At 42.4% G+C, this 25314-nt stretch overlaps 2 protein-coding genes across 11 annotated transcripts in view; one reads left to right on the top strand and one right to left on the bottom strand.

Moving 5' to 3' along the window:
- The window catches only part of EIF2AK1 (eukaryotic translation initiation factor 2 alpha kinase 1), a 92534-nt gene extending 73966 nt beyond the window's left edge, over positions 1-18568 (bottom strand). Inside the window, exons 1-2 of one of the 3 annotated variants that reach the window (XM_033962772.1) lie at positions 18472-18568; positions 6191-6349 (exon numbers count right to left, since the gene is read on the bottom strand). In XM_033962772.1, the coding sequence (XP_033818663.1) occupies positions 6191-6254 (64 nt within the window). In that variant the 5' untranslated portion in view covers positions 6255-6349; positions 18472-18568. Of the gene's footprint in view, positions 1-6190; positions 6350-10248; positions 10679-18126; positions 18359-18471 lie in introns of those variants that run through there. The other 2 variants (XM_033962771.1, XM_033962770.1) reach the window with 2 other exon arrangements.
- USP42 (ubiquitin specific peptidase 42) overlaps positions 18562-25314 on the top strand; it is a 142370-nt gene continuing 135617 nt past the window's right edge. For 2 of the 8 annotated variants that reach the window (XR_004541045.1, XM_033962763.1), the window contains exon 1: positions 18562-18692. The gene's annotated coding sequence lies outside the window, so the exon portion shown is untranslated. Of the gene's footprint in view, positions 18693-18724; positions 18819-19319; positions 19345-19636; positions 19905-19993; positions 20018-25314 lie in introns of those variants that run through there. The other 6 variants (XM_033962765.1, XM_033962764.1, XM_033962766.1 and 3 more) reach the window with 6 other exon arrangements.

The following is a 25314-nucleotide window of genomic DNA, read 5'->3' on the forward strand; positions in this document are numbered from 1 at the left end:
AATGCCGCGGCTAAGCTTATTTTCACAAAAGGCAAGTTCGACCACGTCTCCCCACTCCTGCCCAAGCTTCACTGGCTTCCAGTACACTCCAGAGTACTCTTTAAATGTGCCTGCTTAGCCTTCAAGATCCTACATGGCATCCTTCCTCCCGTTATCCCACCCTTTTGGAACTCCTCAAACCCTAACTCCACCAGACCCTCCCAAAAACTGAAACTATCATTCCCCTCTACAAAAGGTATATCCCGCGCAGGAAAACTAGGAACATTCCTCCCCTTTAGAATCACAGAACTCTGGAACAACCTCACATCCCCGCTCAGAAATTCAAACTCCCTCCAATCCTTCCGCAAACACCTGAAAACTTGTCTCTTTTCAAAAATCTAACACCTCCCGCTCTCTAGTACCCATGTCCCTCTCTAGCCTCTTAGTTCCTTTCCTATAACCCTTCATTGTAGTTCCTTTCTATTCTAACTCTGTAAACCGTGCCGACCTCTATGTTCGCGGAGGTTTAGTTTAGTTTAGTTTATTAAAGAAATGACAATTTTGCATGAGGTAAAACTCTTTATAGTTTATAAATCTTTCCTTTTGGCTATGTCATAATAATAAGTGCTAAACAAATAATTTGCTAAACAAATACTTCTGTTCTGTGTTCACAGAAGAAAATCCTGGAGAAGGATCGAAATTGTCTAGCAAAGTTACACGAGAAACTGGAGTAGATTCTGCGCTGTTCACGGAAGAGGGTGTTTATGAGCAACTTGAAAAACTGAAGGTGGACAAAGCGATGGGACCAGACGGGATCCATCCCAGGATACTAAGGGAGCTCAGAGAGGTTCTGGCGAGTCCTATTAAAGACTTGTTCAACAAATCTCTGGAGACGGGAGTGATTCCTGGGGATTGGAGGAGAGCGGATGTGGTCCCTATTCATAAAAGTGGTCACAGGGATGAAGTAGGAAACTACAGGCCAGTGAGCCTCACTTCAGTTGTTGGTAAAATAATGGAAGTTTTGCTGAAAGAAAGGATAGTGTACTTCCTTGAATCTAATGGGTTACAGGATCCGAGGCAACATGGCTTTACAAAAGGTAAATCGTGCCAAACGAACCTGATTGAATTTTTTGATTGGGTGACCAGAGAGCTGTATCGAGGACATATGCTAGATGTAATTTACTTGGATTTCAGCAAAGCCTTTGATACAGTTCCTCATAGGAGGCTGTTGAACAAACTTGAAGGGCTGAAGTTAGGACCCAAAGTGGTGAACTGGGTCAGAAACTGGCTGTCGGACAGACGCCAGAGGGAGGTGGTTAATGGAAGTCGCTCGAAGGAAGGAAAGGTGGAGTCCCTCAGGGATCGGTGCTGGGGCCAATCATGTTCAATATGTTTGTGAGTGACATTGCTGAAGGGTTAGAAGGAAAAGTGTGCCTTTTTGCAGATGATACCAAGATTTGTAACAGAGTAGACACCAAAGAGGGAGTGGAAAATATGAAAAAGGATCTGCAAAAGTTAAAGGAATGGTCTAATGCCTGGCAACTAAAATTCAATTCAAAGAAATGCAGAGTAATGCATTTGGGGATTAATAATAGGAAGGAACCGTATATGCTGGGAGGAGAGAAGCTGATATGCACGGACGGGGAGAGGGACCTTGGGGTGATAGTGTCCGAAGATCTAAAAGGCGAAAAAACAGTGTGACAAAGCAGTGGCTGCTGCCAGAAGGATGCTGGGCTGTATAAAGAGAGGCGTAGTCAGTAGAAGGAAGAAGGTGTTGATGCCCCTGTACAGGTCATTGGTAAAGCCCCACTTGGAGTATTGTGTTCAGTTTTGGAGACTGTATCTGGTGAAGGACATAAGAAGACCTGAGGCGGTCCAGAGGAGGGTGACGAAAATGATAGGAGGCTTGCGCCAGAAGACGTATGAGGAGAGACTGGAAGCCCTGAATATGTATACCCTAGAGGAAAGGAGAGATGGGGAGATATGATTCAGACGTTCAAATACTTGAAGGGTATTAACGTAGAACAAAATCTTTTCCAGAGAAAGGAAAACACTAATACCAGAGGACATAATGTGAGGTTGAGGGGTGATAGATTCAGGGGCAATGTTAGGAAATTCTACTTTACGGAGAGGGTAGTGGATGCCTGGAATGTGCTCCCGAGAGAGGTGGTGGAGAGGAAAACTGTGACTGAGTTCAAAGAAGCGTGGGATGAACACAGAGGATTTAGAATCATAAAATAATATTAAATATTGAACTAAGGTCACTACTGGGCAGATTTGCACAGTCTGTGTCTGTATATGGCCGTTTGGTGGCGGATGGGCTGGGGAGGGCTTCAATGGCTGGGAGGGTGTAGATGGGCTGGAGTAATTCTTAACAGAGATTTCGGCAGTTGGCACCCAAGCACAGTACAGGGTAAAGGTTTGGATTCTTGCCCAGAAATAGCTAAGAAGAAAAAATTAAAAAATTTAAATTGAATCAGGTTGGGCAGACTGGATGGACCATTCAGGTCTTTATCTACCGTCATCTACTATGTTACTATAATATTGTAATTTATAGCTAAAGAGACAAATGATCAAGAAACTGTTTTATTTTACTTTTGTGATTATGATAAACATACCAAAGGCCTCAAAATAGTATCTGGTGGGCCGCAAGTTTGAGATCACTGCTCTAGGGTATACATTTTCAGGGCTTTCAGTCTTTCCTCATGTCTTTTTCCATCACTATTTAGTCCTCAAGGAGAAATGCTGAACTATATAGCATGTTGATAAAAGTTGGGGCAGAGTTGTCTCAATGTTTGTCAACCACCCGGACAGCTTTAATCCTTTGACTATTTGCAGTTTAGAAAACTTAATAAAACAAGTACATCTTGATAGTCCTATGGTTCTTGTACAAACTCCTCAATCTTCGCATTCCCTTAATCTCTTTAGGATATCTGTCAAAGCATTGGAAATCAAAAGTAGCAAGACCTACTTTGAAGAAAACTTCTCTGGATTCTTTCTTACCAGAGAATTACAGATCAGTTTCAGGAAGGGCTAAAACGCGGACCTCGCGGATCTAAAACCGCATGTCCTTAAAAATCCGAGGTCCGCGCATTGACTAGTCCACCTTCGCTTTCCCTGCAGCTCAGCTCAGGCCCCAGGCTCCCTCGCGGACCTCACGGATCTGAACTACACGTCACATCCTTAAAAATCTGAGGTCCGCGCTACTTTTGAGGTCTCTGCCACTTTTAGTCTGGCTCTGACAGAGCTTTATGACAATTTAACTCTGACGGATCCTAGCATAGGGAGGGAAAAGCATTAGGATCCGTCAGAGTTAAATTGTCATAGAGCTCTGTCAGAGCCAGACTAAAAGTGGCAGGGACCTCAAAAGTGGCGTGGACCTCGGATTTTTAAGAATGTGACGTGCAGTTCAGATCCGTGAGGTCCGTGAGGGAGCCGGGGGCCTGAGCTGAGATGCAGGGAAAGCGAAGGCGGACTTGTCAATGTACGGACCTCGGATTTTTAAGGACGTGCGGTTTTAGATCCGCGAGGTCCGTGTTTTACCCCTTCCCATCAGTTTCTAATCTTGCATTTATCCCCCCTTTTTACAAAACCACGCATGAGGTTTTTAGCTCCAGCCGGCAAAGCATGGCAAATGCTCTGCACTGCCCCAACAGTCATAGAGTTCCTATGAGCACTGGAGAGCGCACTGCATTCAGTGCGCTCTACAGTGGCCGGTGCTAAAAACATTTTGCATAGTTTTGTAAAAAAAGGGGAGGGGGTAATTTCTAAACTAGTTGAAAAAGCATTATTTCTACAATTTAAGGATTTTAAAGAGAAAGGAAATCTAATGTTCACATCAATCTGGAATTAGAGAAATGCATACCATGGAAATCGCACTTGTATCAATTAGTGATATTCATGAATGTCTAGATAGGACCAAGCTGCAGAGAGGTGCATTATGGGTCAGTCATTCATTTAACTGCAACAGCTTTATTCATGCGTAAATGTAATATAAAACAAAACACTCTGTGTTCACCAAACCTCAAAAGGAAGAGGGAAAAAAAAAGACATAAGGATGGAAGATAACTCCATGGAATAACGATGGGAAGAGCCCAGTTAAAATATTCATGTTGATACACAAGAATTATGAACTGAAATGCCAACTTTTCCTGGCTATAAAAAAGTATTTTGGCATTCTACTTAAAATATGCAATTTTATCAATACCACAAAAGGGTTAAAATCCTTACTAACATATCATTTGATATACAGTATTGTGCCTATCACCTTATGTGATAGCATGTAAATAAGTCTTCTGTATTTTCTTCCTTTAATAATCAATGTATTTCCTTTATTGCAATTTGTATTCATGATATAAGCATGCTATACTCTTTAAGTAGAGGGTTACCGATTGCTTAAATGACCAAAGCATCACTTATGATTAAGTCCATAGACATTCTAGAGACACATCTCCCAACAATAATGAGTACAGGCTACACCCATTCTACAGGCAGTTCTACATATTTATCAGGTGTGTGTGTGGAGTCCATACATCTATTCTCATTTTTTTGTGCACGTACATATTTATTTATATCTAATTCACAAATATGCATTCATATCTGTCACACATCTTGGGACACCTCTAGATGGAATTAAGGACTGAAATTCAGCACACAGGCCTAGAAAAATGGCATGGTGTCCAAGGGTGATTTAGTAGATAAAGACAGGTTGTTCACCCTCTCCAAGGTAGAGAGAACAAGAGGGCACTCTCTAAAGTTAAAAGGGGATAGATTCCGTACAAACGTAAGGAAGTTCTTCTTCACCCAGAGAATGGTAGAAAATGGAACGCTCTTCCAGAGGCTGTTATAGGGGGAAACACCCACCAGGGATTCAAGACAAAGTTAGACAAGTTCCTTTGATCTAAGGGCCGCCGTGTGAGCGGACTGCTGGGCACGAGGGACCACTGGTCTGACCCAGCAGCGGCAATTCTTATGTTCTTATGTTTATGTTCTTGAGTAAAAAAAAGCAATGAAGAGCATAGAACAGAAATCATAAGTACATCATGTTAAGGAGGAAAGGCACAGTTGTCATAACCCATTTGATGGGGAAAAATCAGTCTTGGACTCTATTCCATTTTTCTAGACTTCTATTTGTGTGCTGAATTTCAGTCCTTAATTCCATCTACAGGTGTTCCAAGATGTGACAGATATGGCATTGTAATGTAACATACTATGCTATACTTTTTATTACCGTATACTCAAATATAAGTCGATCCGAGCATTAAGACGAGGTACCTTCTTTCCCCCCAAAAAGGAGGAAAAAAGGCTGACTTGAATATAAGATTGGGGGGGGGGGGGGGTAAATCATGTGCCCTGTCAGGCTCTGCACTCAGACCCCTTCACTCCCTGCCAGACTGTTCCATGGTTCACACACTATAGGTACTATCAGTAGATACCTTTTCCGGTACATACATGTATGACTGTGTTCTTTAGGAGTCAATGCAGAAAAGGCACAAAAGCTGGGGACAGTGTGACACAGTTCTTAAAGCTACAGCCCTAGCACCCTGAGGTTGTGGGTTCAAACCCACGCTGCTTCTTATGATTCTGGGCAAGTCCCTCCATTACCCCAGGTACATTAGATAGATTGTGAGACCACAGGGACAGACAGTGAAAAATGCTTGAGTACCTGAATAAATTAATGTAAACCGTTCTGAGCTCCCCTGGGAAAACGGAATAGAAAATTGAATGAATGAATGAAGGATTAAAAACCAGGGGAAGTGGCATATATCCAATAATACCAATTTTACCCCCCTTTTTATCAAGCTGCGCTGCTGAGCAGCATGAGCTAAATGCCAAGTTGCCCTATAGAAACAGAATGGGCGGTTCATCATTTAGATCTCGCTGCTTGACAAAAAGGGGGGTTCTTTTGTGTGCATTTGTATTTATCCATTATAACCTAAAATCAGAAGTTCTAAGTATAACAAAGAAAATGTCATTACCCTCTACATGAAATATAAAAATATACATTTTTACGCATAGTACCTGAAAATAAAAAACTAAGACAGCAAATAAAGACTATGAATCTATGAGTGGCTGTGGCCACTCTCTTTAATCATACTATTTTGCAATCTTTAAGAAACAAAAGTACCACATGTTGCATAAACAAAAAATAAAAAGCATATTACAGAAAATACTTTTTTTTGGTTAAAAGGATCTGGTTGCTCTTACTGACCTTTGAACAAACATCTTGAACGATGAGGATCTCGCTCATGCATAGAGCACAAATGTTCCAACATAGAAACAAGCAGCAACTGGTTAGGAACTTTGAATGTTAAGGTTGGCAATTTGTGGTTGCCACGCGTTACCTGAAGGTCTACTGGTAAATCAGTCTCTAAAAGAAAATCAAAATAAATATACTGTTATTAGTTAGGATGGGCAGGAAGAAAATTGTCTTTTTTTAGGGGGGGAGGGGATTGCTTTTTATTTGTATTGTTCCAGTGTTTCATAATAGTTTATTAAATAATAACATTTTTCAAAAATGCACATCCCTACATTATCATACCGTTTGTAGTGAGTAACTATCCCCCCCTTTTTACAAAACTGTAACACGGTTTTTAGCACCGGCCATAGTGATAACAGCTCTGACGCTCATAGGACGCAGCATAGGTTGCTGCAGCCAGCGCTAAAAACCACGCTATGGTTTTGTTAAAGTGGGGCGGATATATTTCTGGAGAATTTAAATTCTTTCTTCATACTGACCAGATTGCTCAGAACCACACTGAACATTTTATTTTATTTCACTTATTTCGTATATACTACATCTCAAGTATAAATACTGCTTAGTCGGGTTTACAACATAACAAACCAAAGAAGCACCAAGGGCCTCCCAGAATGGAATAGCATACCAGTTCTTTAATGAAAGACCCAAAACAGTCCATGTTTCAGTATATACACCTTCATCATTTTCCATGTATATGCCGAAACACAAACCGTATTCAAAATCAAACACACCCAGTTTAATTTGAACTAGGGACTTCAAGGTCCTTACAAAGCAAATACAGCTGTCTCTCTGGATTCGCAGTTTCCATATTTGCAAATTCGATTAGTCGCAATTTTTTTTCATCTAATTTTTCTTCTATTTTTAGCTGTCCAAAACCTCCCCAGACCTTACCTGGTGGTCTAGCAGTGGCGTGGGGCAGGAGTGATCTTCCTATGCTCCTGCCCCATGCAGAGCTGTCATCAAAATGGCTGCCATGAGTTCCCTCTGTAGTCTTGAGACTACAACGGGAACTCACGACAGCCATTTTGATGATGGCTCTGCACGAGGCAGGAGCATAGGAAGATTGCTCCTGCCCTGCATCACCGCTAGACCACCAGGTAAGGTCTGGGGTCGCAGGAGGGAAGTGGGGGGTGGGTCAGAGCCGACCCAAAAACTTAGTCGTGATTTTTCGATGTTCGTGGGCCGGCTCTGCACCTAACCCCCGCGAATACGGAGGGAGAACTGTACAGTAAAACCTTGAATTGCAAGTGCAATGCAAGACAAGAAAAACATTTTATTAAATTTGAACTCGATATACAAGCAATGCCTTGCAATACAAGTACATACAGTATACACACATCACAACTGAGCCGATGGTTCTTCTCTCTCTGACGCTGCAGGAGTGTAGTGACTGTTCTAAACGAGCGAGGCCTTGCAATACGAGTACATACAGTATACACACATCACAACTGAGCTGATGTTCTTCTCTCTCCGACGCTGCAGGAATGTAGTGACTGTTCTAAATGAGCGAGGCCTTGCAATACGAGTACATACATTATAAACACATCACAACTGAGCCGATGGTTCTTCTCTCTCCGACGCTGCTGGAGTGTAGTGACTGTTCTAAATGAGCGAGGTCTTGCAATATATAGTATAGTATTTTGTATTAAAGTTTTTGGGTTGTGGAACGAATCGTCCAAGTTTCCATTATTTCTTATGGGGAAATTCGCTTTGATATACAAGTGCTTTGGATTACAAGCATGCTTCTGGAACGAATTATGCTCATAAACCAAGGTTTTACTGTATATGAGAATAAGCTGGTATAGCTTCACAAGTCCTTGTCATGGCCGCTTCACAAAGTTTCCTTAAATACAAATGACCCTTAAGTTATTTGGACGCTTATTAAAACAGCAAACTGGTACATTCCATTCCACAATCTTTTTGTTGTTTTGCTGCTTCAATTCTTTTATGGAACTTTTTTGATGCTATTTGGATTTTGTTTTGTCACACGTTTCCTTGCCACAACCTACTGTTGCCGTCACCATGCTTTGCTGTAGAGATGATAACAGGGTGATATACTTTTGTTTTACACCACATATATTACCTACTATTGCTTACTGCTCAGCAAGTCATTTAAGAAATTGGAAACAAAGATGAAATTATGTCTTCACCTGTTAATTTCCTTTTCTTTGGTCTGCTGCACCATTCTGAACATGTATGTATGAAGAATCACAACAGCTACATATTGGAAAGTACAGAATACTCTTAACTTTATTACTTTTGCATGTTTCTTTCAGTAACTTAAAAGCCATTTTCCTATGTTCGTAGAAAATTTTTATTCTAAGGGGAATATATTTTATAAAGAGACAGAACCAAACAGTTCAAAAAGGTCTATGTCTATACCGAACAGAAGGAATCTCTCTTCAGGATGACTGCTATTTGAGATGATAACTTTATCTATACAACACCAGTTCATTTTAAATTATGAAAATATTTCATACCAGCAAAATCTATCACATAGCACTGATAAGAATATAAGAATAACTTTACTGGGTCAGACCAAAGGTCCATTGAGCCCAGTAGCCCGTTTTCACGGTGGCCAATCCAGGTCACTAGTACCTGGCCAAAAACCATAGAGTAGCAACATTCCATGCTACCGATCCAGGGCAAGCAGTTGGCTTCCCCTGTCTTTCCCCCCATGTCTTTCTCAATAACAGACTATGGATTTTTCAAAGCGAGTTTCCATTATTTCCTATGGGGAAACTCGCTTTGATAAACGAGCATTTTGGATTACGAGCATGCTCCTGGAACAGATTATGCTCGTAATCCAAGGTACCACTGTATTAAGACCTGCCCTAAAATATGAGTTTGCTATCAGGCCGCTTCAGAGACTTTTCTATCTCTTAAATTTGTTTTATTTTTAAACTTTTTTTATCTTCTTTCATTATTTCTATTTCTTTGATTTTTGATCTTGGAAATGTATTATATGTTGGTATTACTTATTTTTAGTTTACTTTAGCTAGATTGTGAGCCTTCGGGACAGATAGGGTAGTTTTTCTTAAGTACCTAATTTCATTTTAGTTTGATACATTGTAAATCACTTAGGTCAGTAAAATGCAGGAGTGGTATATCAAATCTTAAATAAACAAACATCTGCCTATTGCTAAGAAGAAACTACAGGGAGATCACAAGGATCCAGATATCTCATCCAAATCTGTTTTGAGGTTTAAGGATAAATGCTGTAACCAAATCGTTGCCAAGAGAACACACATCCTGAATGAGCAAATTATCCATTATTACAGCCCAATCCTCTGGATCTCCTGGATGTACTGGAGGGGGCAAGATAGACAGGACCTCCCAAAATACCTTATTTCTAAAGCTCCCCAGCATCCTTGTTTTAATGTTCATTTTAGAATTGTAAATCGCCTAGCTCTGAGTTAGTCCATAGCAATATATAGCAAATTTTAATAAACTATTTATCTTATTCTCTTTGTGCATAGCTCCTACAGACCTGGAAGCAGCTACAAAAGGGAGGTGGGATTGCAGCAACAGGAGGATCTAAAGCAGTGCTTCCCAGCCTTTTGGGGGCCGTAACCCCATGATTGCAGTCAAATAAAACTGTGTGACACCCCCCCCCCCTTCCCGGAAGTGCAGAATAATACACCTTATAGTCAGCTCACTTAGGTAGTGACCCCATTTAGGATTCAACTGTCAACCCATAGTTTGAGAAGCTCTGATCTAGAAGATCCGGTACAAAAGGGATCCTGTGATGTCAAATGGGGCACCGCTGATAAAAGCCGGATCCCCGTTCTATTTAAATTGGGATTACTGAGAAATTAGCGGATCTAGCTTTTTCCCAAATTCCAAGTAATGCAACAAATTAAACTAAACTAAGGACTACGGTGCAGAGTAGAAAGGCATCTACTGTTTTTAGAAGGACAAATATATCTATCTTGCGGGAAACGTATCAACTGTGGCTAGTGTTACATAAGACATAAACTTCCCGGGACAAGAAAATTTCCCGGACTTACCATCAAAATGTGGCTCAGATTCCGCTGAAAAATCCAAAAACGTTTTCAGCTGCGGCTTTATTACAGCCTTGCTTTCGGAAGCCTCGGAGGTCCGAACGCCACCGCCACCGCCGGCCGTCCCAGGATTTGCTCCCAGCATGCTGCGGCCCCTAAAGTAAATAAAGCACCTGATAGCCGGGGCGCCAGCAAGCAGGACGCGGCCCAGTTACAGCTCGACTTCCCTTCTCATGACAACGGCCTCCAGCGCCGCTGCTCCCCAGGAAAGGGGCCTCTCCGCCAGGGACCTCCCAGTGCCCGGCACTGTCGAAACTCTGGACCTCTGGGCAGCGCAAGACAACCCAGCCCAGTTATTCGAGCTCCCGCCTCCTGTCTACCCGTCTCTCAAACATGGCCACCAGCGCTGGAGCGCTCACTCTGTGGGACGCATGCGCACAAACGAAAGTAACGCTTGTGGACTTTTGGGGTTTTTTTTTCTAATCCAGCAAAGTACAGTTTACGCGTCAATTGATCTGCGGTTACTCTGTAAAATACAAAACCTTTCTAGCAAACAAACAGCAAACTTGGCTAGACAACTACATTAATGGAGCTAGACTGACCTAAAAGACATTAAAAACTGCCTTATTTGACAGATTTATCACCTAAACAGTAACTACACTAAATCCAATGTCCACTCTTGCGTATGTCTGTAATTCTTAATAAACTGTATATTGTAATTTGCTGCATTTAAGATTCTGCATACTGTAATTAACTATCTGCATATTGTAACTCGCTGATTGTCCAGCTCTCTTCAATGTGAACCGCCTAGAAGTCACACGATTATGGCAGTATAGAAGTTATTATTATTATTAAAAAGCAACAGCAGTAGATTGGCAATGGGAGGATAGGGGTGCAAAAGGGAGTGCTGGAACTATCAGATAGGTAGCGAGGTTAGGAGATTCAAATGTACAAGTATAATGAAAGGAGTAAAGAAAAATGTTTTATATATAGCAGTGGTCTGTGAAATAGAGCTGTAATGAAGTACAACATGTGTTGAAATGAATGACTATAACCTGCCTTGCTGGGCAGACTGGATGCTTGTACTATTCGGTCTAGCCCCCAAATATATAACCGACCGTTTCTCTTTTTCAACCAATAGACATAAGAGAAGCTCAAACTTGAATTTTGTTTCTCCTCCGGAGAGGATGTAAATTTAAAAGATATCACCAACATCTTTTCTCTTATCAAGCAGCATTATGGGGTAATGATCTGAAACAATTACTTATGCTTGCCAATACTTATGGGGAATGTAGGAGACACCTAAAAACATATCTGTTCCTAAAGTACGTAGGAAGCTGATTTGCACAATCTTTCCCACAATAACTGATCTCTAGAGCTGTTAGTCACTAGATTTTAACTATGTTAGTTCTACTCTATCTGTAGCATTTCTAATCATTGTAAACCGCATAGAACTTCACAGTCCTGCGGTATATAAACTGTTGTTATTATTATTTGCTGTGTTATTTGTTGTTGTATTTTTAGAGCATGTGTGTGAAAAATATCAGATCAATGGGTGCTCCAGCTTCCCCAGTATTGAGCCAATCCTTTCGCTGTGTTGCGGGGTGGGGGAAAACTATTAGCATTCCATTCCTTTACAAAAGTTAATTTCTATGAACAGATATGAATGTCCAAAATAATCAATAAATGTTTGTTTCTTGACATTTATTTAAAAAAATACAAATATAAATAGCTTGCTTGGCTGGTTTTTCAAAGGGGATGTTCAAAGCAAGCAGGACAGAAAGCCAGTGAATGTTGAGATTTTTTCTGCCGAATGCTGATCACTCCCTAGCATTTCCCCCTTCCCATGCAGCCTGGCATCTCTCTCCTTCCTCAGACTCCTGCAGGTCCAGCATCACTCCCTCTTCATTCCTAGGACATTCAAACTTACCTTTACCACCAGGAGTTGACAGGCTTCCAGAAGCAACAGGGCCAATGATAGGTTGCAGAAAAATGACAGAAACCCTATATAATAATAACGGTTTATATACAGCAGGACCGTGAAGTTCTATGCGGTTTACAAGGATTATAAAAAATATTACAAATTGAATAGAATTGACATAGTTAATATCTATTGTTTTGCAGTTCTAGAGATCTGGTATTGAGAGATTGTGCGAATCAGTTTCCTATGTACTTTAGGAACAGATATGTTTTCAGTTGTCTCCTAAATTCCTATATGTATTGGCAAGCGTAAGTAGTTGTTTCAGATCTTTGCCCCATAATGCTGCTTGATAAGAGAGAAGATATTGGTGATGACTTTTGAATTTGCATCCTCTAACCGGGGGGGGGGGGGGGGAACAAAATTCAAGTCTGAGCTTCTTGTATGTCTATTGGTTGAAAAAGAGAATAGGTCGGTTATGTATTTGGGGGCTAGACCGAACAGAGCCTTGAAGCAAAAGCAGCCGAACTTAAACCTCACACGTGCCTCCATGGGCAACCAATGCAGGAGTCGGTAGGAGGGAGTTATGTGATTGAACTTCTTCAACCCGAAGATCAGCCTGACTGCTGCATTCTGCACCAGTTGTAATCACCGCATATTCTTCTGGGAAATTGCCAGATAGGCGATGTTGCAGTAATCCAGTTGGCTCAATATGAGGGATTGTACCAGGATTGTAAATGATGGTGCGTCAAAATATGCTCTAATGGATCCAGAGAGTAAAAAAAACTTTTTTGACCAAAGAGTCTACCTGGTCTTTCATGGTTAGGCCCTGGTCCAGCATTACACCCAGAACCTTTAGAGTGGGTTGAATGGGGTAACTAAGATTGTTGATGCATAGTGGAGTTGTAGTATCTAGTGGGTGTAGCGAAGCTATGAAGAATTTTGTTTTTTTCTGAATTGAGCTTCAGTCTAAATTCAGTCATCCATTGTTCCATCGAGTTTAGTGCTTCTGTTGCCATGGGAGTAACTTCTGAGAGAGGTGGCGAATGGGATGTGATCGTAAAGTCGTCTGTATAACTGAATAATTTTATTCCTAGTTGAGACAGTTGTGCACCTAATGTTGATATGTAAACATTGAAAAGTAATGGGGATAGTGGTGACCCCTGTGGGATGCCAGATGGGTTACTCCAGGTGTCCGAGAGATTGCAATCAAAATGAACTTGATAGGTGCAGGATATAAGGAAGCCTCGGAACCACTCTTAACACCTCTCCTCTGATACCAATTGCATCTAAGCACTGTAGCAATTTCTCATGGTCCACTAAGTCAAAGGCGGAACTCATATCAAATTGCATAATCAGGGCATTGAGGCCTCTACTAAACAAGGAGCGTAAGTTATCTAATATGGCTGCAATTACTGTCTCAATGCTAAATAAAGGTCTGAAACCTGATTGGGTTTCATGTAGGAGAGAGAACTGGTCAAGATATTCCATCAATTGGGTGTGCACTAATCCTTCCATGATTTTTACAAACAATGGAATGGAAACTACTGGTCTGTAATTGATTACTAATGATAGTGATTCTTTACGATTTTTTGGAATTGGGGTTATTATAATTTGACCATTATTCGTAGGGAATTTTCCGTTTTTTAAATTTTCAGACAAATAATTCAACAATGTTAGTTTAAAGTCTAATGGGACTGTTTTCATAATTTCTGGGGGACAGGAGTCCAAGACGTATGATTTTGTATACTTGTATACTTTGATGTAATTATTCCATTCTAAATTTTGAAAGGAGCTTCAGATCATATCTACTGGTATTTCTTTTCCTTGTCTGTTAACTATTTGATGTTCATGTATGTCGTTTGCTGAGCAGTTATTCCTTAAGTTTTTAATTTTTGAGTGAAAGTGTTGTGCTAGATCGTTTGCTGAAGGTAACTTAATGTTATGCATGGGTTGAGTGTGGCGTGTGGTATCAAATAAATTTGTAACCAAGTTGAACAATTCTTTTGTATTGGTTCCTGTCGAGCTAGTATTGGATGGGTCAATTTTGGATGAGTAGAATGCTTTGCGTTTATCTTTTATCAATTGTTTGTAACTTTTTATGTTGGATCTCCAGATATTCCAATCTGATAGTTTTGCCGATTTTTTTCCAAATCCTATCAAGGCGTCTTACTACTTGTTTCATTTTCAAAAGTTCAGCATCGAACCATTTATTATGTTTATTTGGGCGGCGTTTACTATTACGTTTAGGGGCAATATTGTCTAGGATGGCTGTGCTCGTTTTCATCAAGTGATACCAGAAATCAACCCCCTCTTCTATCTCTGCTTGTAATTCATAGAGACCTATATATCCATAGAAACCAACTCTGAGTGCTCAAGCACCCCCAATATTGAACAAATTGCCCAGGGAGAGGTCATTTCTATTGGGTTTAGTTCTCTTCAAAATGGCAGGCTTTCCCCTTCCTGGTGCATCCTGGGCCTAAGGCTCTGATTAGCCCAAGCACCTAAGGCCTCTCCCAAAGGTGGGGGATCTCAGCTGAAGGAGGGAGTGGCCATCCCTCTTGCTGTCCTTTAACTTAAATGTGTCAGGGGATTGTCGAAGGGATGGGGGACTCTGGCGGCAGGAGGGAGCAGCTTTCATCTTAAAGGTGCGGGCTGTCAAGGAGTTGTCAGAGGGATGCAGGACCCCGGTGGCAGGAAGGAGTGGGCATCCCTCCTGCCATCCTTCAATTTAAAGGTGCAGGGGGTGTCGAGGGAGTAGAGGATGCTAATGGCAGGAGGGAGTGGGCGGGCATCCCTCCTGCCAAACAAACAGGGGAGCACTGAACAGCCCTGGGGGGGAGGGATCAGTGGGAGAGAGGGAGGAATCAGGGTTTGTTTTTTTTAAGTTGCAGGGGGGAGTTCTGAGCTTTCAAGCCTTACTTTCCTGTCAGTGCCTGAGCCATGTGCTGCGGCTCCAGATAGTTTGCAAGACATTGCTCTACACCAGGGGTCTCAAAGTCCCTCCTTGGGGGCCGCAATCCAGTCGGGTTTTCAGGATTTCCCCAATGAATATGCATGAGATCTATGTGCATGCATATTCATTGGGGAAATCCTGAAAACCCGACTGGATTGCGGCCCTTAAGGAGGGACTTTGAGATCCCTGCTCTACACTAACAAATGACCATATTGGGCTTTTGTTGATTCCTGTAGGTTTTTTGTACATATTGTATTTATTTTCTGTTTTATTGTATTATATTGTGATAGTATGAGTGGGTGTAGAGCAAGGAGCATTCACAAACACAGCCAGACCACAGAAGAATAACAGTGTATACAGAGTTTGCAAGGTGGAAACTTTTCTTATCTCATAGCTACTCCTCTGGTCCCTCAGCATAGATTTCCTAGGAGTAATCTAGGCTACTGCCTATTCTGGGTCTCCCTAAATTCCCCAATTCTGGGCTTCTTAAAGTGTTCTTGAGAAGGAGTGTGTTTAATTAAACTATGGGATTTGTTGGTTGTCAGAGAATATGTTAGCTTAACAGGGTTAAAAAAAAGTATTAGCTAATTTCCTAAAACAAAAGTCCATAAGCCATTATTAAGATGGTTTGGGGAAATCCACTGCTTATTCCTAGGACAAGAAATATAAAATCTGTTTTTTGCAAAGGCCTTGCTGTAGTCAATGAAATACATGTAGATATCCTTGTTGGTATTTCTTAGACTTTTCAAGGATCCATCTCATATCTGTGATGATATTTCTTGTTCTTTACCTTTTCCTGAATCCTGTTTGAACTTCATGCGGTTCTTATTCCAAATACAGAGATACAAGCCCTCTTTCCCTCAACTAGTGATGATTGGCTGAGATAAGGACAGAGGTCCAATTGAGACCTGTGATTAAATCCCAAGAAAGCAGACATCACATAGACCAGAATAAATAAAACTTTAGGAATACAGAACCCAAAATGCTGTTGTACTTGTAGATTGAGTAGACTGTTCCGACAGCCATCACCTGTCCCATTTGTAGCTTTAGCAGACTATCAATAATATGGAATAGAAATTTAGAAAAGAAAGAAAGAAAGAGAATCCAGGCATCTGTGAGAGCAAACTAAGACTTTACCTGTGGCTGCTGGAGATTAGATCTTTCTAGAAAACATTGCAAGTGGTGCAACAGGAGACATTTCTGATTGGACTCGGGACATAAGGCCTACACAAGTATCTGTTGTACCTGAATGTAAATTGTCTACCAATAAGAAAGCTTGAGAGAAATCCAAATAAATAAATACATACATAAATCGATCAGTCAATCAGCTTTATTTTAAGAGCCCCCTCTCTCTAAAAATTCATCGTATACTTGGAACAAGCTGCCCGAATCCCTACAGTGGGCTCCATCTCTAGCAGTGTTCAAGGCCCAGTTAAAAGCCCACCTCTTTAAGAATGCTTTTGACTCATAACTCCTCTCACCTTGGGTTCTGCATCTCCAACCCTATATGTCATGTCTGTCTAAGATTGTAAGCGAGAATTTGCGGGAGCCATTCAGGAAGCCGTTTAGCACTGAGCAACAGCACCAAAGCATTCTCCTGCTCGGTACCGATCAGCGGCTGAAGCTATAAGTCGTGGCAGCAACTGACCAGATTAGAAGCAGGGCAGGAGCACAGAAAGCTCACTCCTGCCCACTATACTTCTGGACCACCAGGGATTCCAGCGGCAGAAGAGGTACGATGGACAGGCAGGGAGGGGGAACTAGGTGGAGAGCCTGGGAGGGAAGGGGGCTGTGTGCAGTGCCTGACAGGGGAAGGAGGGGGTGCTGGGTGCAGATCCTGGTAGGGCACTTGAATATTAAGTCACCCAACTTATATTTGAGTCAACCATTTTTCCTCCTTTTTGGGGAGGAAAATGGGGGTCTCAACTTATATTTGAGTATATACGTTATATGAAATTTGATCATCATCTTATGATCACTATTGCCAAATGGCCCCAACACCATTACTTCCTGCACCAAGGCCTGCATTTATTTATTTGGATTTAGCTTGTATCTTTTTCAAAAGTACTACCCCCCTCCCCCCCCCTCCCCCGTGGATTCCTGAAGCAGCTGCTCCATTAAGCAGTCACTTATTTCATTTAGGAACTTTACCTTCCCTAGCATTTCCTGATATGACATCCAGTCAATATTAGGGTAATTGATATCACCCATTATATTTAGTTGTTTAGATTTGGCTCATGCCTTTTTCATTTGTAGCTCAAGATAAAGGGCCCTTTTACAAAGCCATGGTAGCGATTTTACCATGCATAAGAACTGAATGGGCTTTAGTGCCTTTGCTGTGGGAGAATTGCTACTGCAGCTTTGTATAAGGAGCCCATAGAGTTGCCAAATGCATTGGCTAAACCAAATGCCCCCTGACAAGAACAGGATTTGAACCTATGCATGAAAAACAACAATTAACACTTCATCACCTTAATCACTTGGCCACCTTGTCCAATGTAACATTTTTTTTCTTAGAAAGCATAATGGATAATCACATTTAAAATTTATATCTTGCGAAAATGTAATAAAATACAGAGCAGCATACATAGGCAAAGTATCAACTACGTCAAACGGCTCTCTTATCCACACATTCAAAGAAATTCAATAAATTGAAGAGGCAAAAACCTCCCTGGGCTTGAACCCATGTAGGCTTTGTCCCATTAAACCAGGGGTCTCAAAGTCCCTTCTCGAGGGCCGCAATCCAGTCGGGTTTTCAAGATTTCTGCAACGAATATGCATGAGATCTATGTGCATGCACTGCTTTCAATGCATATTCATTGGGGAAATCCTGAAAACCTGACTGGATTGCGGCTTTGAGATCCCTGCATTAAACCATGTTGTCTAGGTGTCCCCTAACTTTTTTTTTTTTTTTTTAATAATGGTGTCAACTATTTTCCCGGCACTGAAGTCAAGCTCACCAGTTGTACTACAGAAAGATGGGATATCAAATGCTTGTTGCCATACATACTTAGAACCAGAGGCAGTTCCAGGCCTGGACTGAGCATCATTCTGTACTGTACTGTCAAAGCAGAACACTCGTAGCCATATGGAAGAAAAAAACGGGTTTCTTTTCATGGAGTGCATAACCATACCAAGGCTTTTATTTTTTAACTCACGCCTTTTTCAGTACTAGTTCCAAGGCACTTTACATTCAGCAGGTATATCAGGCTTTTCCCTGTCCCTGGAGGATTATAATGTAAATTGAATTTGTGCAAGTGGCGTCTGAATAGCATACGTCCTTTTTTTCCGATCTGCCAAGAAACGTAAGAATCGTTTTCTCAAACACCTAAAACAAGGGGGGGGGGCGGCGAACCTTCGGAGCCCAGCCAGTCCCCGAGGCCTGGGAACGACAACGAAGCCCGACTGCGGCCGCCGGCACTTCCCGATCCAGAACCACTTCCGTCAACCCGGAGGAGCTCCCGAAGCCCGCCCTCTCCCGCGGTACCCGGATGTTAGGAGGCCGTGGACGTACGTCATTGTTCGCGGACGGCCACACACTCTGTAGGGATGGATTGAACGGAAGGAAAAGCGGAGGTAATTTACCGGGAGGGGAGGGTGTTTTTTTTTTTTGTTTGTTTTTTTAATTTTCATTCTTTCCCCTCCCTCGGCTGCCCGCAGAATCGGTCGAAGATCTGAAACGGAAAGCCTCGGTGGACGCGGGTAGGTACTTTAGATGGAGGTGGGTCCCGTCCCCACCCCCCGTATTCCCCCTTCCCCGGGTCTCTATTTTGTGACCTACACAGGAGTCCGCGCCTCATGCTTTTATTTATTTATTTTTCTTTTGTTGCTGTTGCCGGCCTACTTTTTCCATTTTGAATCTTGCCCGAGAAGAGGGCGAGGAAACGTTAGCAGCAGCAGCAGCGCTGCCGCCGAGTGGGCGGATAGTTCCTGGGCCTGGACATGTGCCCCCCCCCCACCCCCTTTACCCCGAGGCCCCCGCCCCACTCCTGTCGCGGCGGCGCTTTGCTCGCTTATTGCATCTTTTAGAGCAGTCGCCGGGCGCCTTTACTTTTTCTCTCGCTTTTTTTTTTTTCCTCCCACTATTGTTACGTTTAATGGTTGCCATGGGCACCCGGCGCGGCGCGGCCACCATTCACCCACCCCGGCCGGTTGCTAGCGCGCTTTCCGGGCTCGCTGCTTGCATTTGTTCCCCCCCACCCCCCCCTTCTCGGAGAGTTCACGTGGGGTAGGTAGGAGAGCCGGCGGCGGCGCTGCGTATCTGTAACCCCGCTGCTATCGGGCCGGGCTTCGGGCAGGGCCGGCCTCGCTCGGGAAAGCGGAGCGTGCGTACGGCGGAAAGGGCTGAATTTTTTTCCGGCCCATGTGTGAGATGGTGGAAGCGGCGGTTTCACGTTTCTTTCCTCGGTTTCCCCCACCCCAGTCTTGGGTGATTTATCCGCTTTAAAAAACACAACAAAAAAACAACCACACACATATATATTTATTTCCCGGGCAGTGATTTGCTGTGTTAGAAAGCCAGAATCACGCTTCCGAGGAAAAGGGGGCGGAAAACGTGCGGCCCGCCACCTTTTGTTAACGGCGGGGAGTGGAAGAAAGCCGTTTCCTGCCCGGCTCGGGTTGTGTAGCGGGTTTTGGGTTTGGCGTTTGCGATTACGAAACGTTCGCTTCGTTTCCGTCGTGTTTTTTTGCGTCTCTCTAAAGGTTCTGGCAAGGGCGGTCGCTTTAGGGCGTCTGCAGCTCTTCGAGTACCTTTTTAGATGACACGATGTCAGTTTAGCAAAAACGGTATTTTTATGCCTCTGGTGTTAATTAGCGTAAAATAGCCGATAAGTGTCTGTGTGTAGCTGCTACCGCCATTCTCCTGGAGCACGTTCCACGTGTCCTTGTTTCTGTCACCTGTAAACAAATATTTATCTTTCATATAGAGATTTTGTGTAATTAACAAATGAATTTTTTTTATTTTTTTTTGGGATTACGTGTGTGGAGTTTAAAAGAAAACCCCCCAAACAGAAGGCTAGATGAATGGTTTTACAACACTTCCGCTACATCTCCGAAAATATGGGTCAGATAAATTGACGGACTTAGGGGCCCTTTTATCAAGGCGCGGTAGGGGTTTAACGCGCTAGTCGCTAACGCCTCCGTTGACGAGGCGTTAGTATTTTTGGCTTGCCGCGGGGGTTAGCGCGTGATTAAATGTCCGACGCGCTAACCCCGCTAGCGCCCTTGATTAAAGGAGCCCTTAGTCACCTCCCTTTTTTTTTTATTTATTTTAACTGTTTGGAACAAGTGAAATACAGTTGCTCTATTGAAAACAAAACGTTTTTAAAAACACAAATAAGTACACAGCTTCACACTGTAGAATTATGAATGCTTGTTCCATTTGTCTTGGTTTGTTTTGTTTTAAATTCTTCCCTGTGTATTTTCTTCACTGGTGCTGATTTTGTCAGTATTTTTCTAGTCAATGATCCAAACTAATTCCAACCCATTGTAGTTATGATACCTTGACAGATGGCTGCTGATGGGAAAGACCTTTCTTTCTCAAGGAGTGCTTTAATATTATGCTGTAACTTCTCTCTCTAGTTCTATATCTGTTTTGGGCACATAAAGGAGACCTGCTTGGTTTTGAAAGATCACATACAGTACAATATTTTTTTATATTGGTTTAATAAAAGGCATAACCTTCAAAACTCCACTTTTCTCCAGGATCTGTTCTGCTTCTTAAGAGTATACTCTGTAGACCAAAAGGAAGTGGAACTGGAGAAGGGGGGGCATAGGTGTGAACTGTCTCTCACACACACAACTTCACACTCATTTCTTCATCTTCTGCTGGTCTTTGCCCACTAGTACTCAGAGCACTGATGGAAGGATGACTAGAGAAGGAGCATAAATATAATTTACATGGTCAGTTTGATAGGAAGGTCATTATTAGTGGGGGTGGATCATCATCGATACTCAGAGCAGTCGAGGAGGTAGTTCCCCATGACCCTCCTCCAAACTCTGTTAATAGAGTTGAGTACTAGTGGTTGCTGGGAATGGAAGATCACCTTAAGTAGAGCAGAGAAGGGTAGAGAAAATGGGTCACCTATGACTTTTCTTCTTTCTCCTCCTCCCCCATAATTTCTCCATATACCCTCAGATTCTATATATGGTGCCAATCCAAGATGTGTGCCCAGTTAAATTAGCTTAGGAGCCAATTGGTGCCAGTAGTTGGGTGCTAATTAACACTAGCAGCAATTTGAATTTGTGTGGACATATTGATAAGCGCTATTATATAACCACGTGGACCCAAATTCATAGCACACAACCCAAAAGGGGCATGGCTGTGGGAGTTACTTGGGTGGGTCAAGCGCATTCCAAAAATGCCTGTGCATTGTTATAGAATGCCAGGGATATGCACTTAAATTGGGCCCTGGGAATTTCACTTGGCATTCAAAATTAGGCATTGAAAAGAATTGGCACTCAATACTCATCTTTTGAGTGCCCATTATATTATGGAATAGTATTGAGTGCTGAGTTTTGAGTGCTTTTTATTAAATCCAGCCATAACCCCCAAGTCTCCAATCTCTAATAGTCTTCTAGCTCATCTCCCCCATTTGCTTCTGAGTATAGGCTAGTGTAACCATATTAAAATGTGGTGAAGAAAGTTCGCTATAATTTGTTCACTTAAAACAGGTAATGAGCCTTTAAGATGGTATCAAATTTTAGGAATTCTCAGATGTTGCCTTCTTGAGAGAGATTCTCTTGGGGGTAATGTCTCCAGATGGGTTAGTTTACATATACTATGACAGCAATGAACCTGACTCCTAAACCAGGTATGTAGAGTATGATCTTAGTCTCTCAAATTTAATGCTAATGCTTACTGTAGTACTTGCATTGTGATAAACAGAGGTGTTAATTTTTATAGGCAACCTGTCAAGGTGGTGATTTTTGGCTATTCTAGTATGAGAAAATGAGACTATTTCTTTGAGAAACAGCAGCTGAGCACTGATCAATATTAGGAGCAGAATATATCTTTTTGGTATTCTTCCCTATGTAACCTGCCAGTTTTCTACTCGATTGTATTCCAGCTTAAGCATTGCACACTGCAAGAGATATTAATTTTTGGATATAATGCAGTGTACCAGTATATCTTTGTATTTCATACTTGTGATTCAGAAAGATATAAACCATTGCAGGAAACCATAAAATGTAAAATCTCATTTAAAAAAATTCTGCTTTGCGTTTTGGTAGTAGTGTAAGGGATCAGTTTGTGTGACTTGCCTAGTGGAGTTTGAGTGTTATGTCAGGGTGATATTTAGTCCTAAAGACTAAGGCCCGGATGCTTTAAAATTGCTGTTAAAATCCTGCAGGTTGTTGCTGTGGGGTCAGTAAAAGTCCGATTTGAAAACAGCGATTGATGTTCAAACAATTTTGCATGCAAATAAGTCATAATCCCATCCAATCAGTCATTGGAGAAAGTGACTGATGCATGCGCAGAACCAGCAGGGGAAGCCCTGAAGCAGCCTCCTGCCACTCAGCTGTTTGGGGCAGGAAGAGGGTTTTTGGGTTTTTTTTTAAATGTGCACAAATGTATGTGTATTACACATGCACGCCATCTGTGACCATTTAAATAAAAGTTGTGTCAGAATACCACTGCTCGCCCACCCCACCCGCCGAAGGCCCACACCCCCGAACTTAAAAAAAAATTATCAGGAGGGAAGTCCACTCCCTCTGACCTCAGCCAGCTAGACCCCTGACTCCCCCCCCCTTTAAATTAAAGAGTGGCAAGTGGTATGCCCACTCCCTTCTGCTGCCGGGGGCCCCTCCCCCGAAACTCCTCCCCACACACAACCCCATACTTTTTGAAAGAAAATATTGTAGGAGGGTGTTTATTCCCTCCTGCCAGCAGGCCCGCTTTTTAAAAATGGTGGGCTTTCCTCTTCCTAGTGCAGCTTGAGATGCACTGGGAGGGGCCTAAGACTCTGATTGGCCCAGGCCACTGCTTGCCCTGTATCGGTAGCATGGAATATTACTACACCTTGGGTTTTGGCCAGGTACTGATGACCTGGATTGGCCACCGTGAGAACGGTCTGACCCAGTGAGGCTATTATTATACCCCCTCTGGTCGTGGTCAATCTGTGTCACAAGAACCCATCCAGTATTAAAAAAAGTAAACCAAATTGTCATGATTCATTTCCATCAATAAGCAATATTTTTCTCAAATGTACCTGGCTAATAATCTTTCCATGAACTTTTCTCCAGACTTTTGAACTCTGCTACATTTAGTTGCCTTTACTATGTCTTTTGGCAACAGATTCCATAACTTAATTATATGCTGAATGAGAAAATACTTTACCATTTGTTTTCAATCTATTAATTAGTTTCATGGTGTTCTCCCCCTCACCCCCCCCCCCCACACACTTTTTTTGTTTTTGTTTACTAGTTTAAACTGTACCCTATTCATGGATGATAAAATTCTAAGTAAAAGTCATCTGCCTCCAGGAAAAAGATTTAGGTGTCATAGATACTTGTTCTGAGAAAACAAATTAAATAAATATGTTGGAACCCTCTATACAGGTTCCTAAAAGAAAAGCCCATAAGCCATTATTAAGATTGATGTGGAAAAATTCACTACTTATTCCTGGGATAAGTGGCATAAAATCTGTTTTACTCTTGTAGGATCTTGCCAGGTACTACTTATGATTGGACTGGCCACTGTTGGAAATAAGATATTGGGCTTAATAGACCTTCAGACTGTCCCAGTTTAGCAATGCATATGTTCTGTTAGACCACAGTAGGTTTGGAAGGAAGAGAGTGAGAAAGTATAGAAAAGTGCAAAAAATACATTTTGGATGTATAACGCATTAACCTCTGGATTCTATTTATGGTGCATAAATTTGGGCATGCACCTAATTTGTGTGCACAATTTAATTGAGAAATGAACCAGTTAACGCTGATAATAGTTGCTAATAATGGTGCGATAGGTGTGTCATTCTGAACAAGTGGGTAATTTCCCCATGGCCGTGAGCCTTGCAGAAGGAATCCACTCTGGATTTTTTTCTGTAGCCTCCCCTACTTCACAGAGAGCTCTACTGCCACCTACAGATTTATCCTTTCCCAAGTGAACCTGAAGGAGTGTTTCTATTCTGCTCTGTCTCTTTAGTTGACTTATTTTGGGGAATTTTCTTCAGTTTTTCAGTGCTTGGTGCAACCCTGTACGAGGGTTCGGCTCTACCTGCATGGAGAAGGTACAGACTGGTTTGCAGCTGATAGGCTAATCCCTTGTGGTACCTGCTGACCAGCTTGCAGAAGCATTTTTTGGAGCTTGGGGCTGTCCCTGGTCAGCATTGCTCACCTACTGCTTTGCAGAGGTTTGAGCACAGGGTGTCGGGCATCTGTAGGAGGATCAGCAGTGTTTCACAGGGTGCCACCCCCTCCCATTTTAGTTGTGTGCATCCGTTGGTCTGTGGGAGTGGGGGCTCAGTCAGACACTGAGTCCGACGATTCAGCATTGGAAGGACATCTCCATGTCAAACTTCCTTAGCTGAGGCAAGCTGCAGCACTTTGCCAGCACAGATTACAGTGAGTAAAGCTGTTACAGCCTGTAAGGTGAATTGGGGTGGGGGGGGAGGTCTGTAAATGTGAGCGCACCAGTTTTGGAAAGTCTCCTACTCTTTTGCATAGTCCGAAATCATAGCTTCTTAAGACTTAAGAAAAGTGGAGCCATTTTCGGCGGTCTTGGCTTTCCTCCAAGACGGGCTTGATAAAGGGCTTATAGAGGCTTCCCTGTGGGTCCAAGTTGCAGGACTTTCTTGTTTTAGAGCCTGAGAACGCAGATCTATGCTGGTATCTCATCCAGACGTAGCCAGATTTCTGAAAGGTGCACTTTGTATCTGGCCTCCGGTAAAACCGTTTCCCTTAATGGGATCTTAACGTGGCTTTGCGGGGGTCTCAGTTAGGTTCCTTTCGAGCCATTGAAGGAAGCGTCTCTGATGGATTTGATGCTCAAGATGGTTTTTCTGGTGGCTATCTCCTCAGTGAGAAGGATCTCAGAACTTCAAGCCCTTTCTTGCAGGGAGCCTAGAATTTCTGACTATGGGGTCTCTCTGCGCACTGTTCCTTCTTTCCTGCCAAATGTTATTTTAGCATTTCATGTCGATCAAGAAGTCAGATTGCCTGTGTTCCAGTCCACAGGTTACAAGAAACAGGACCAGAA

Source organism: Geotrypetes seraphini, chromosome 11, assembly GCF_902459505.1.
Source record: "Geotrypetes seraphini chromosome 11, aGeoSer1.1, whole genome shotgun sequence".
Taxonomy (NCBI): domain Eukaryota; kingdom Metazoa; phylum Chordata; class Amphibia; order Gymnophiona; family Dermophiidae; genus Geotrypetes; species Geotrypetes seraphini.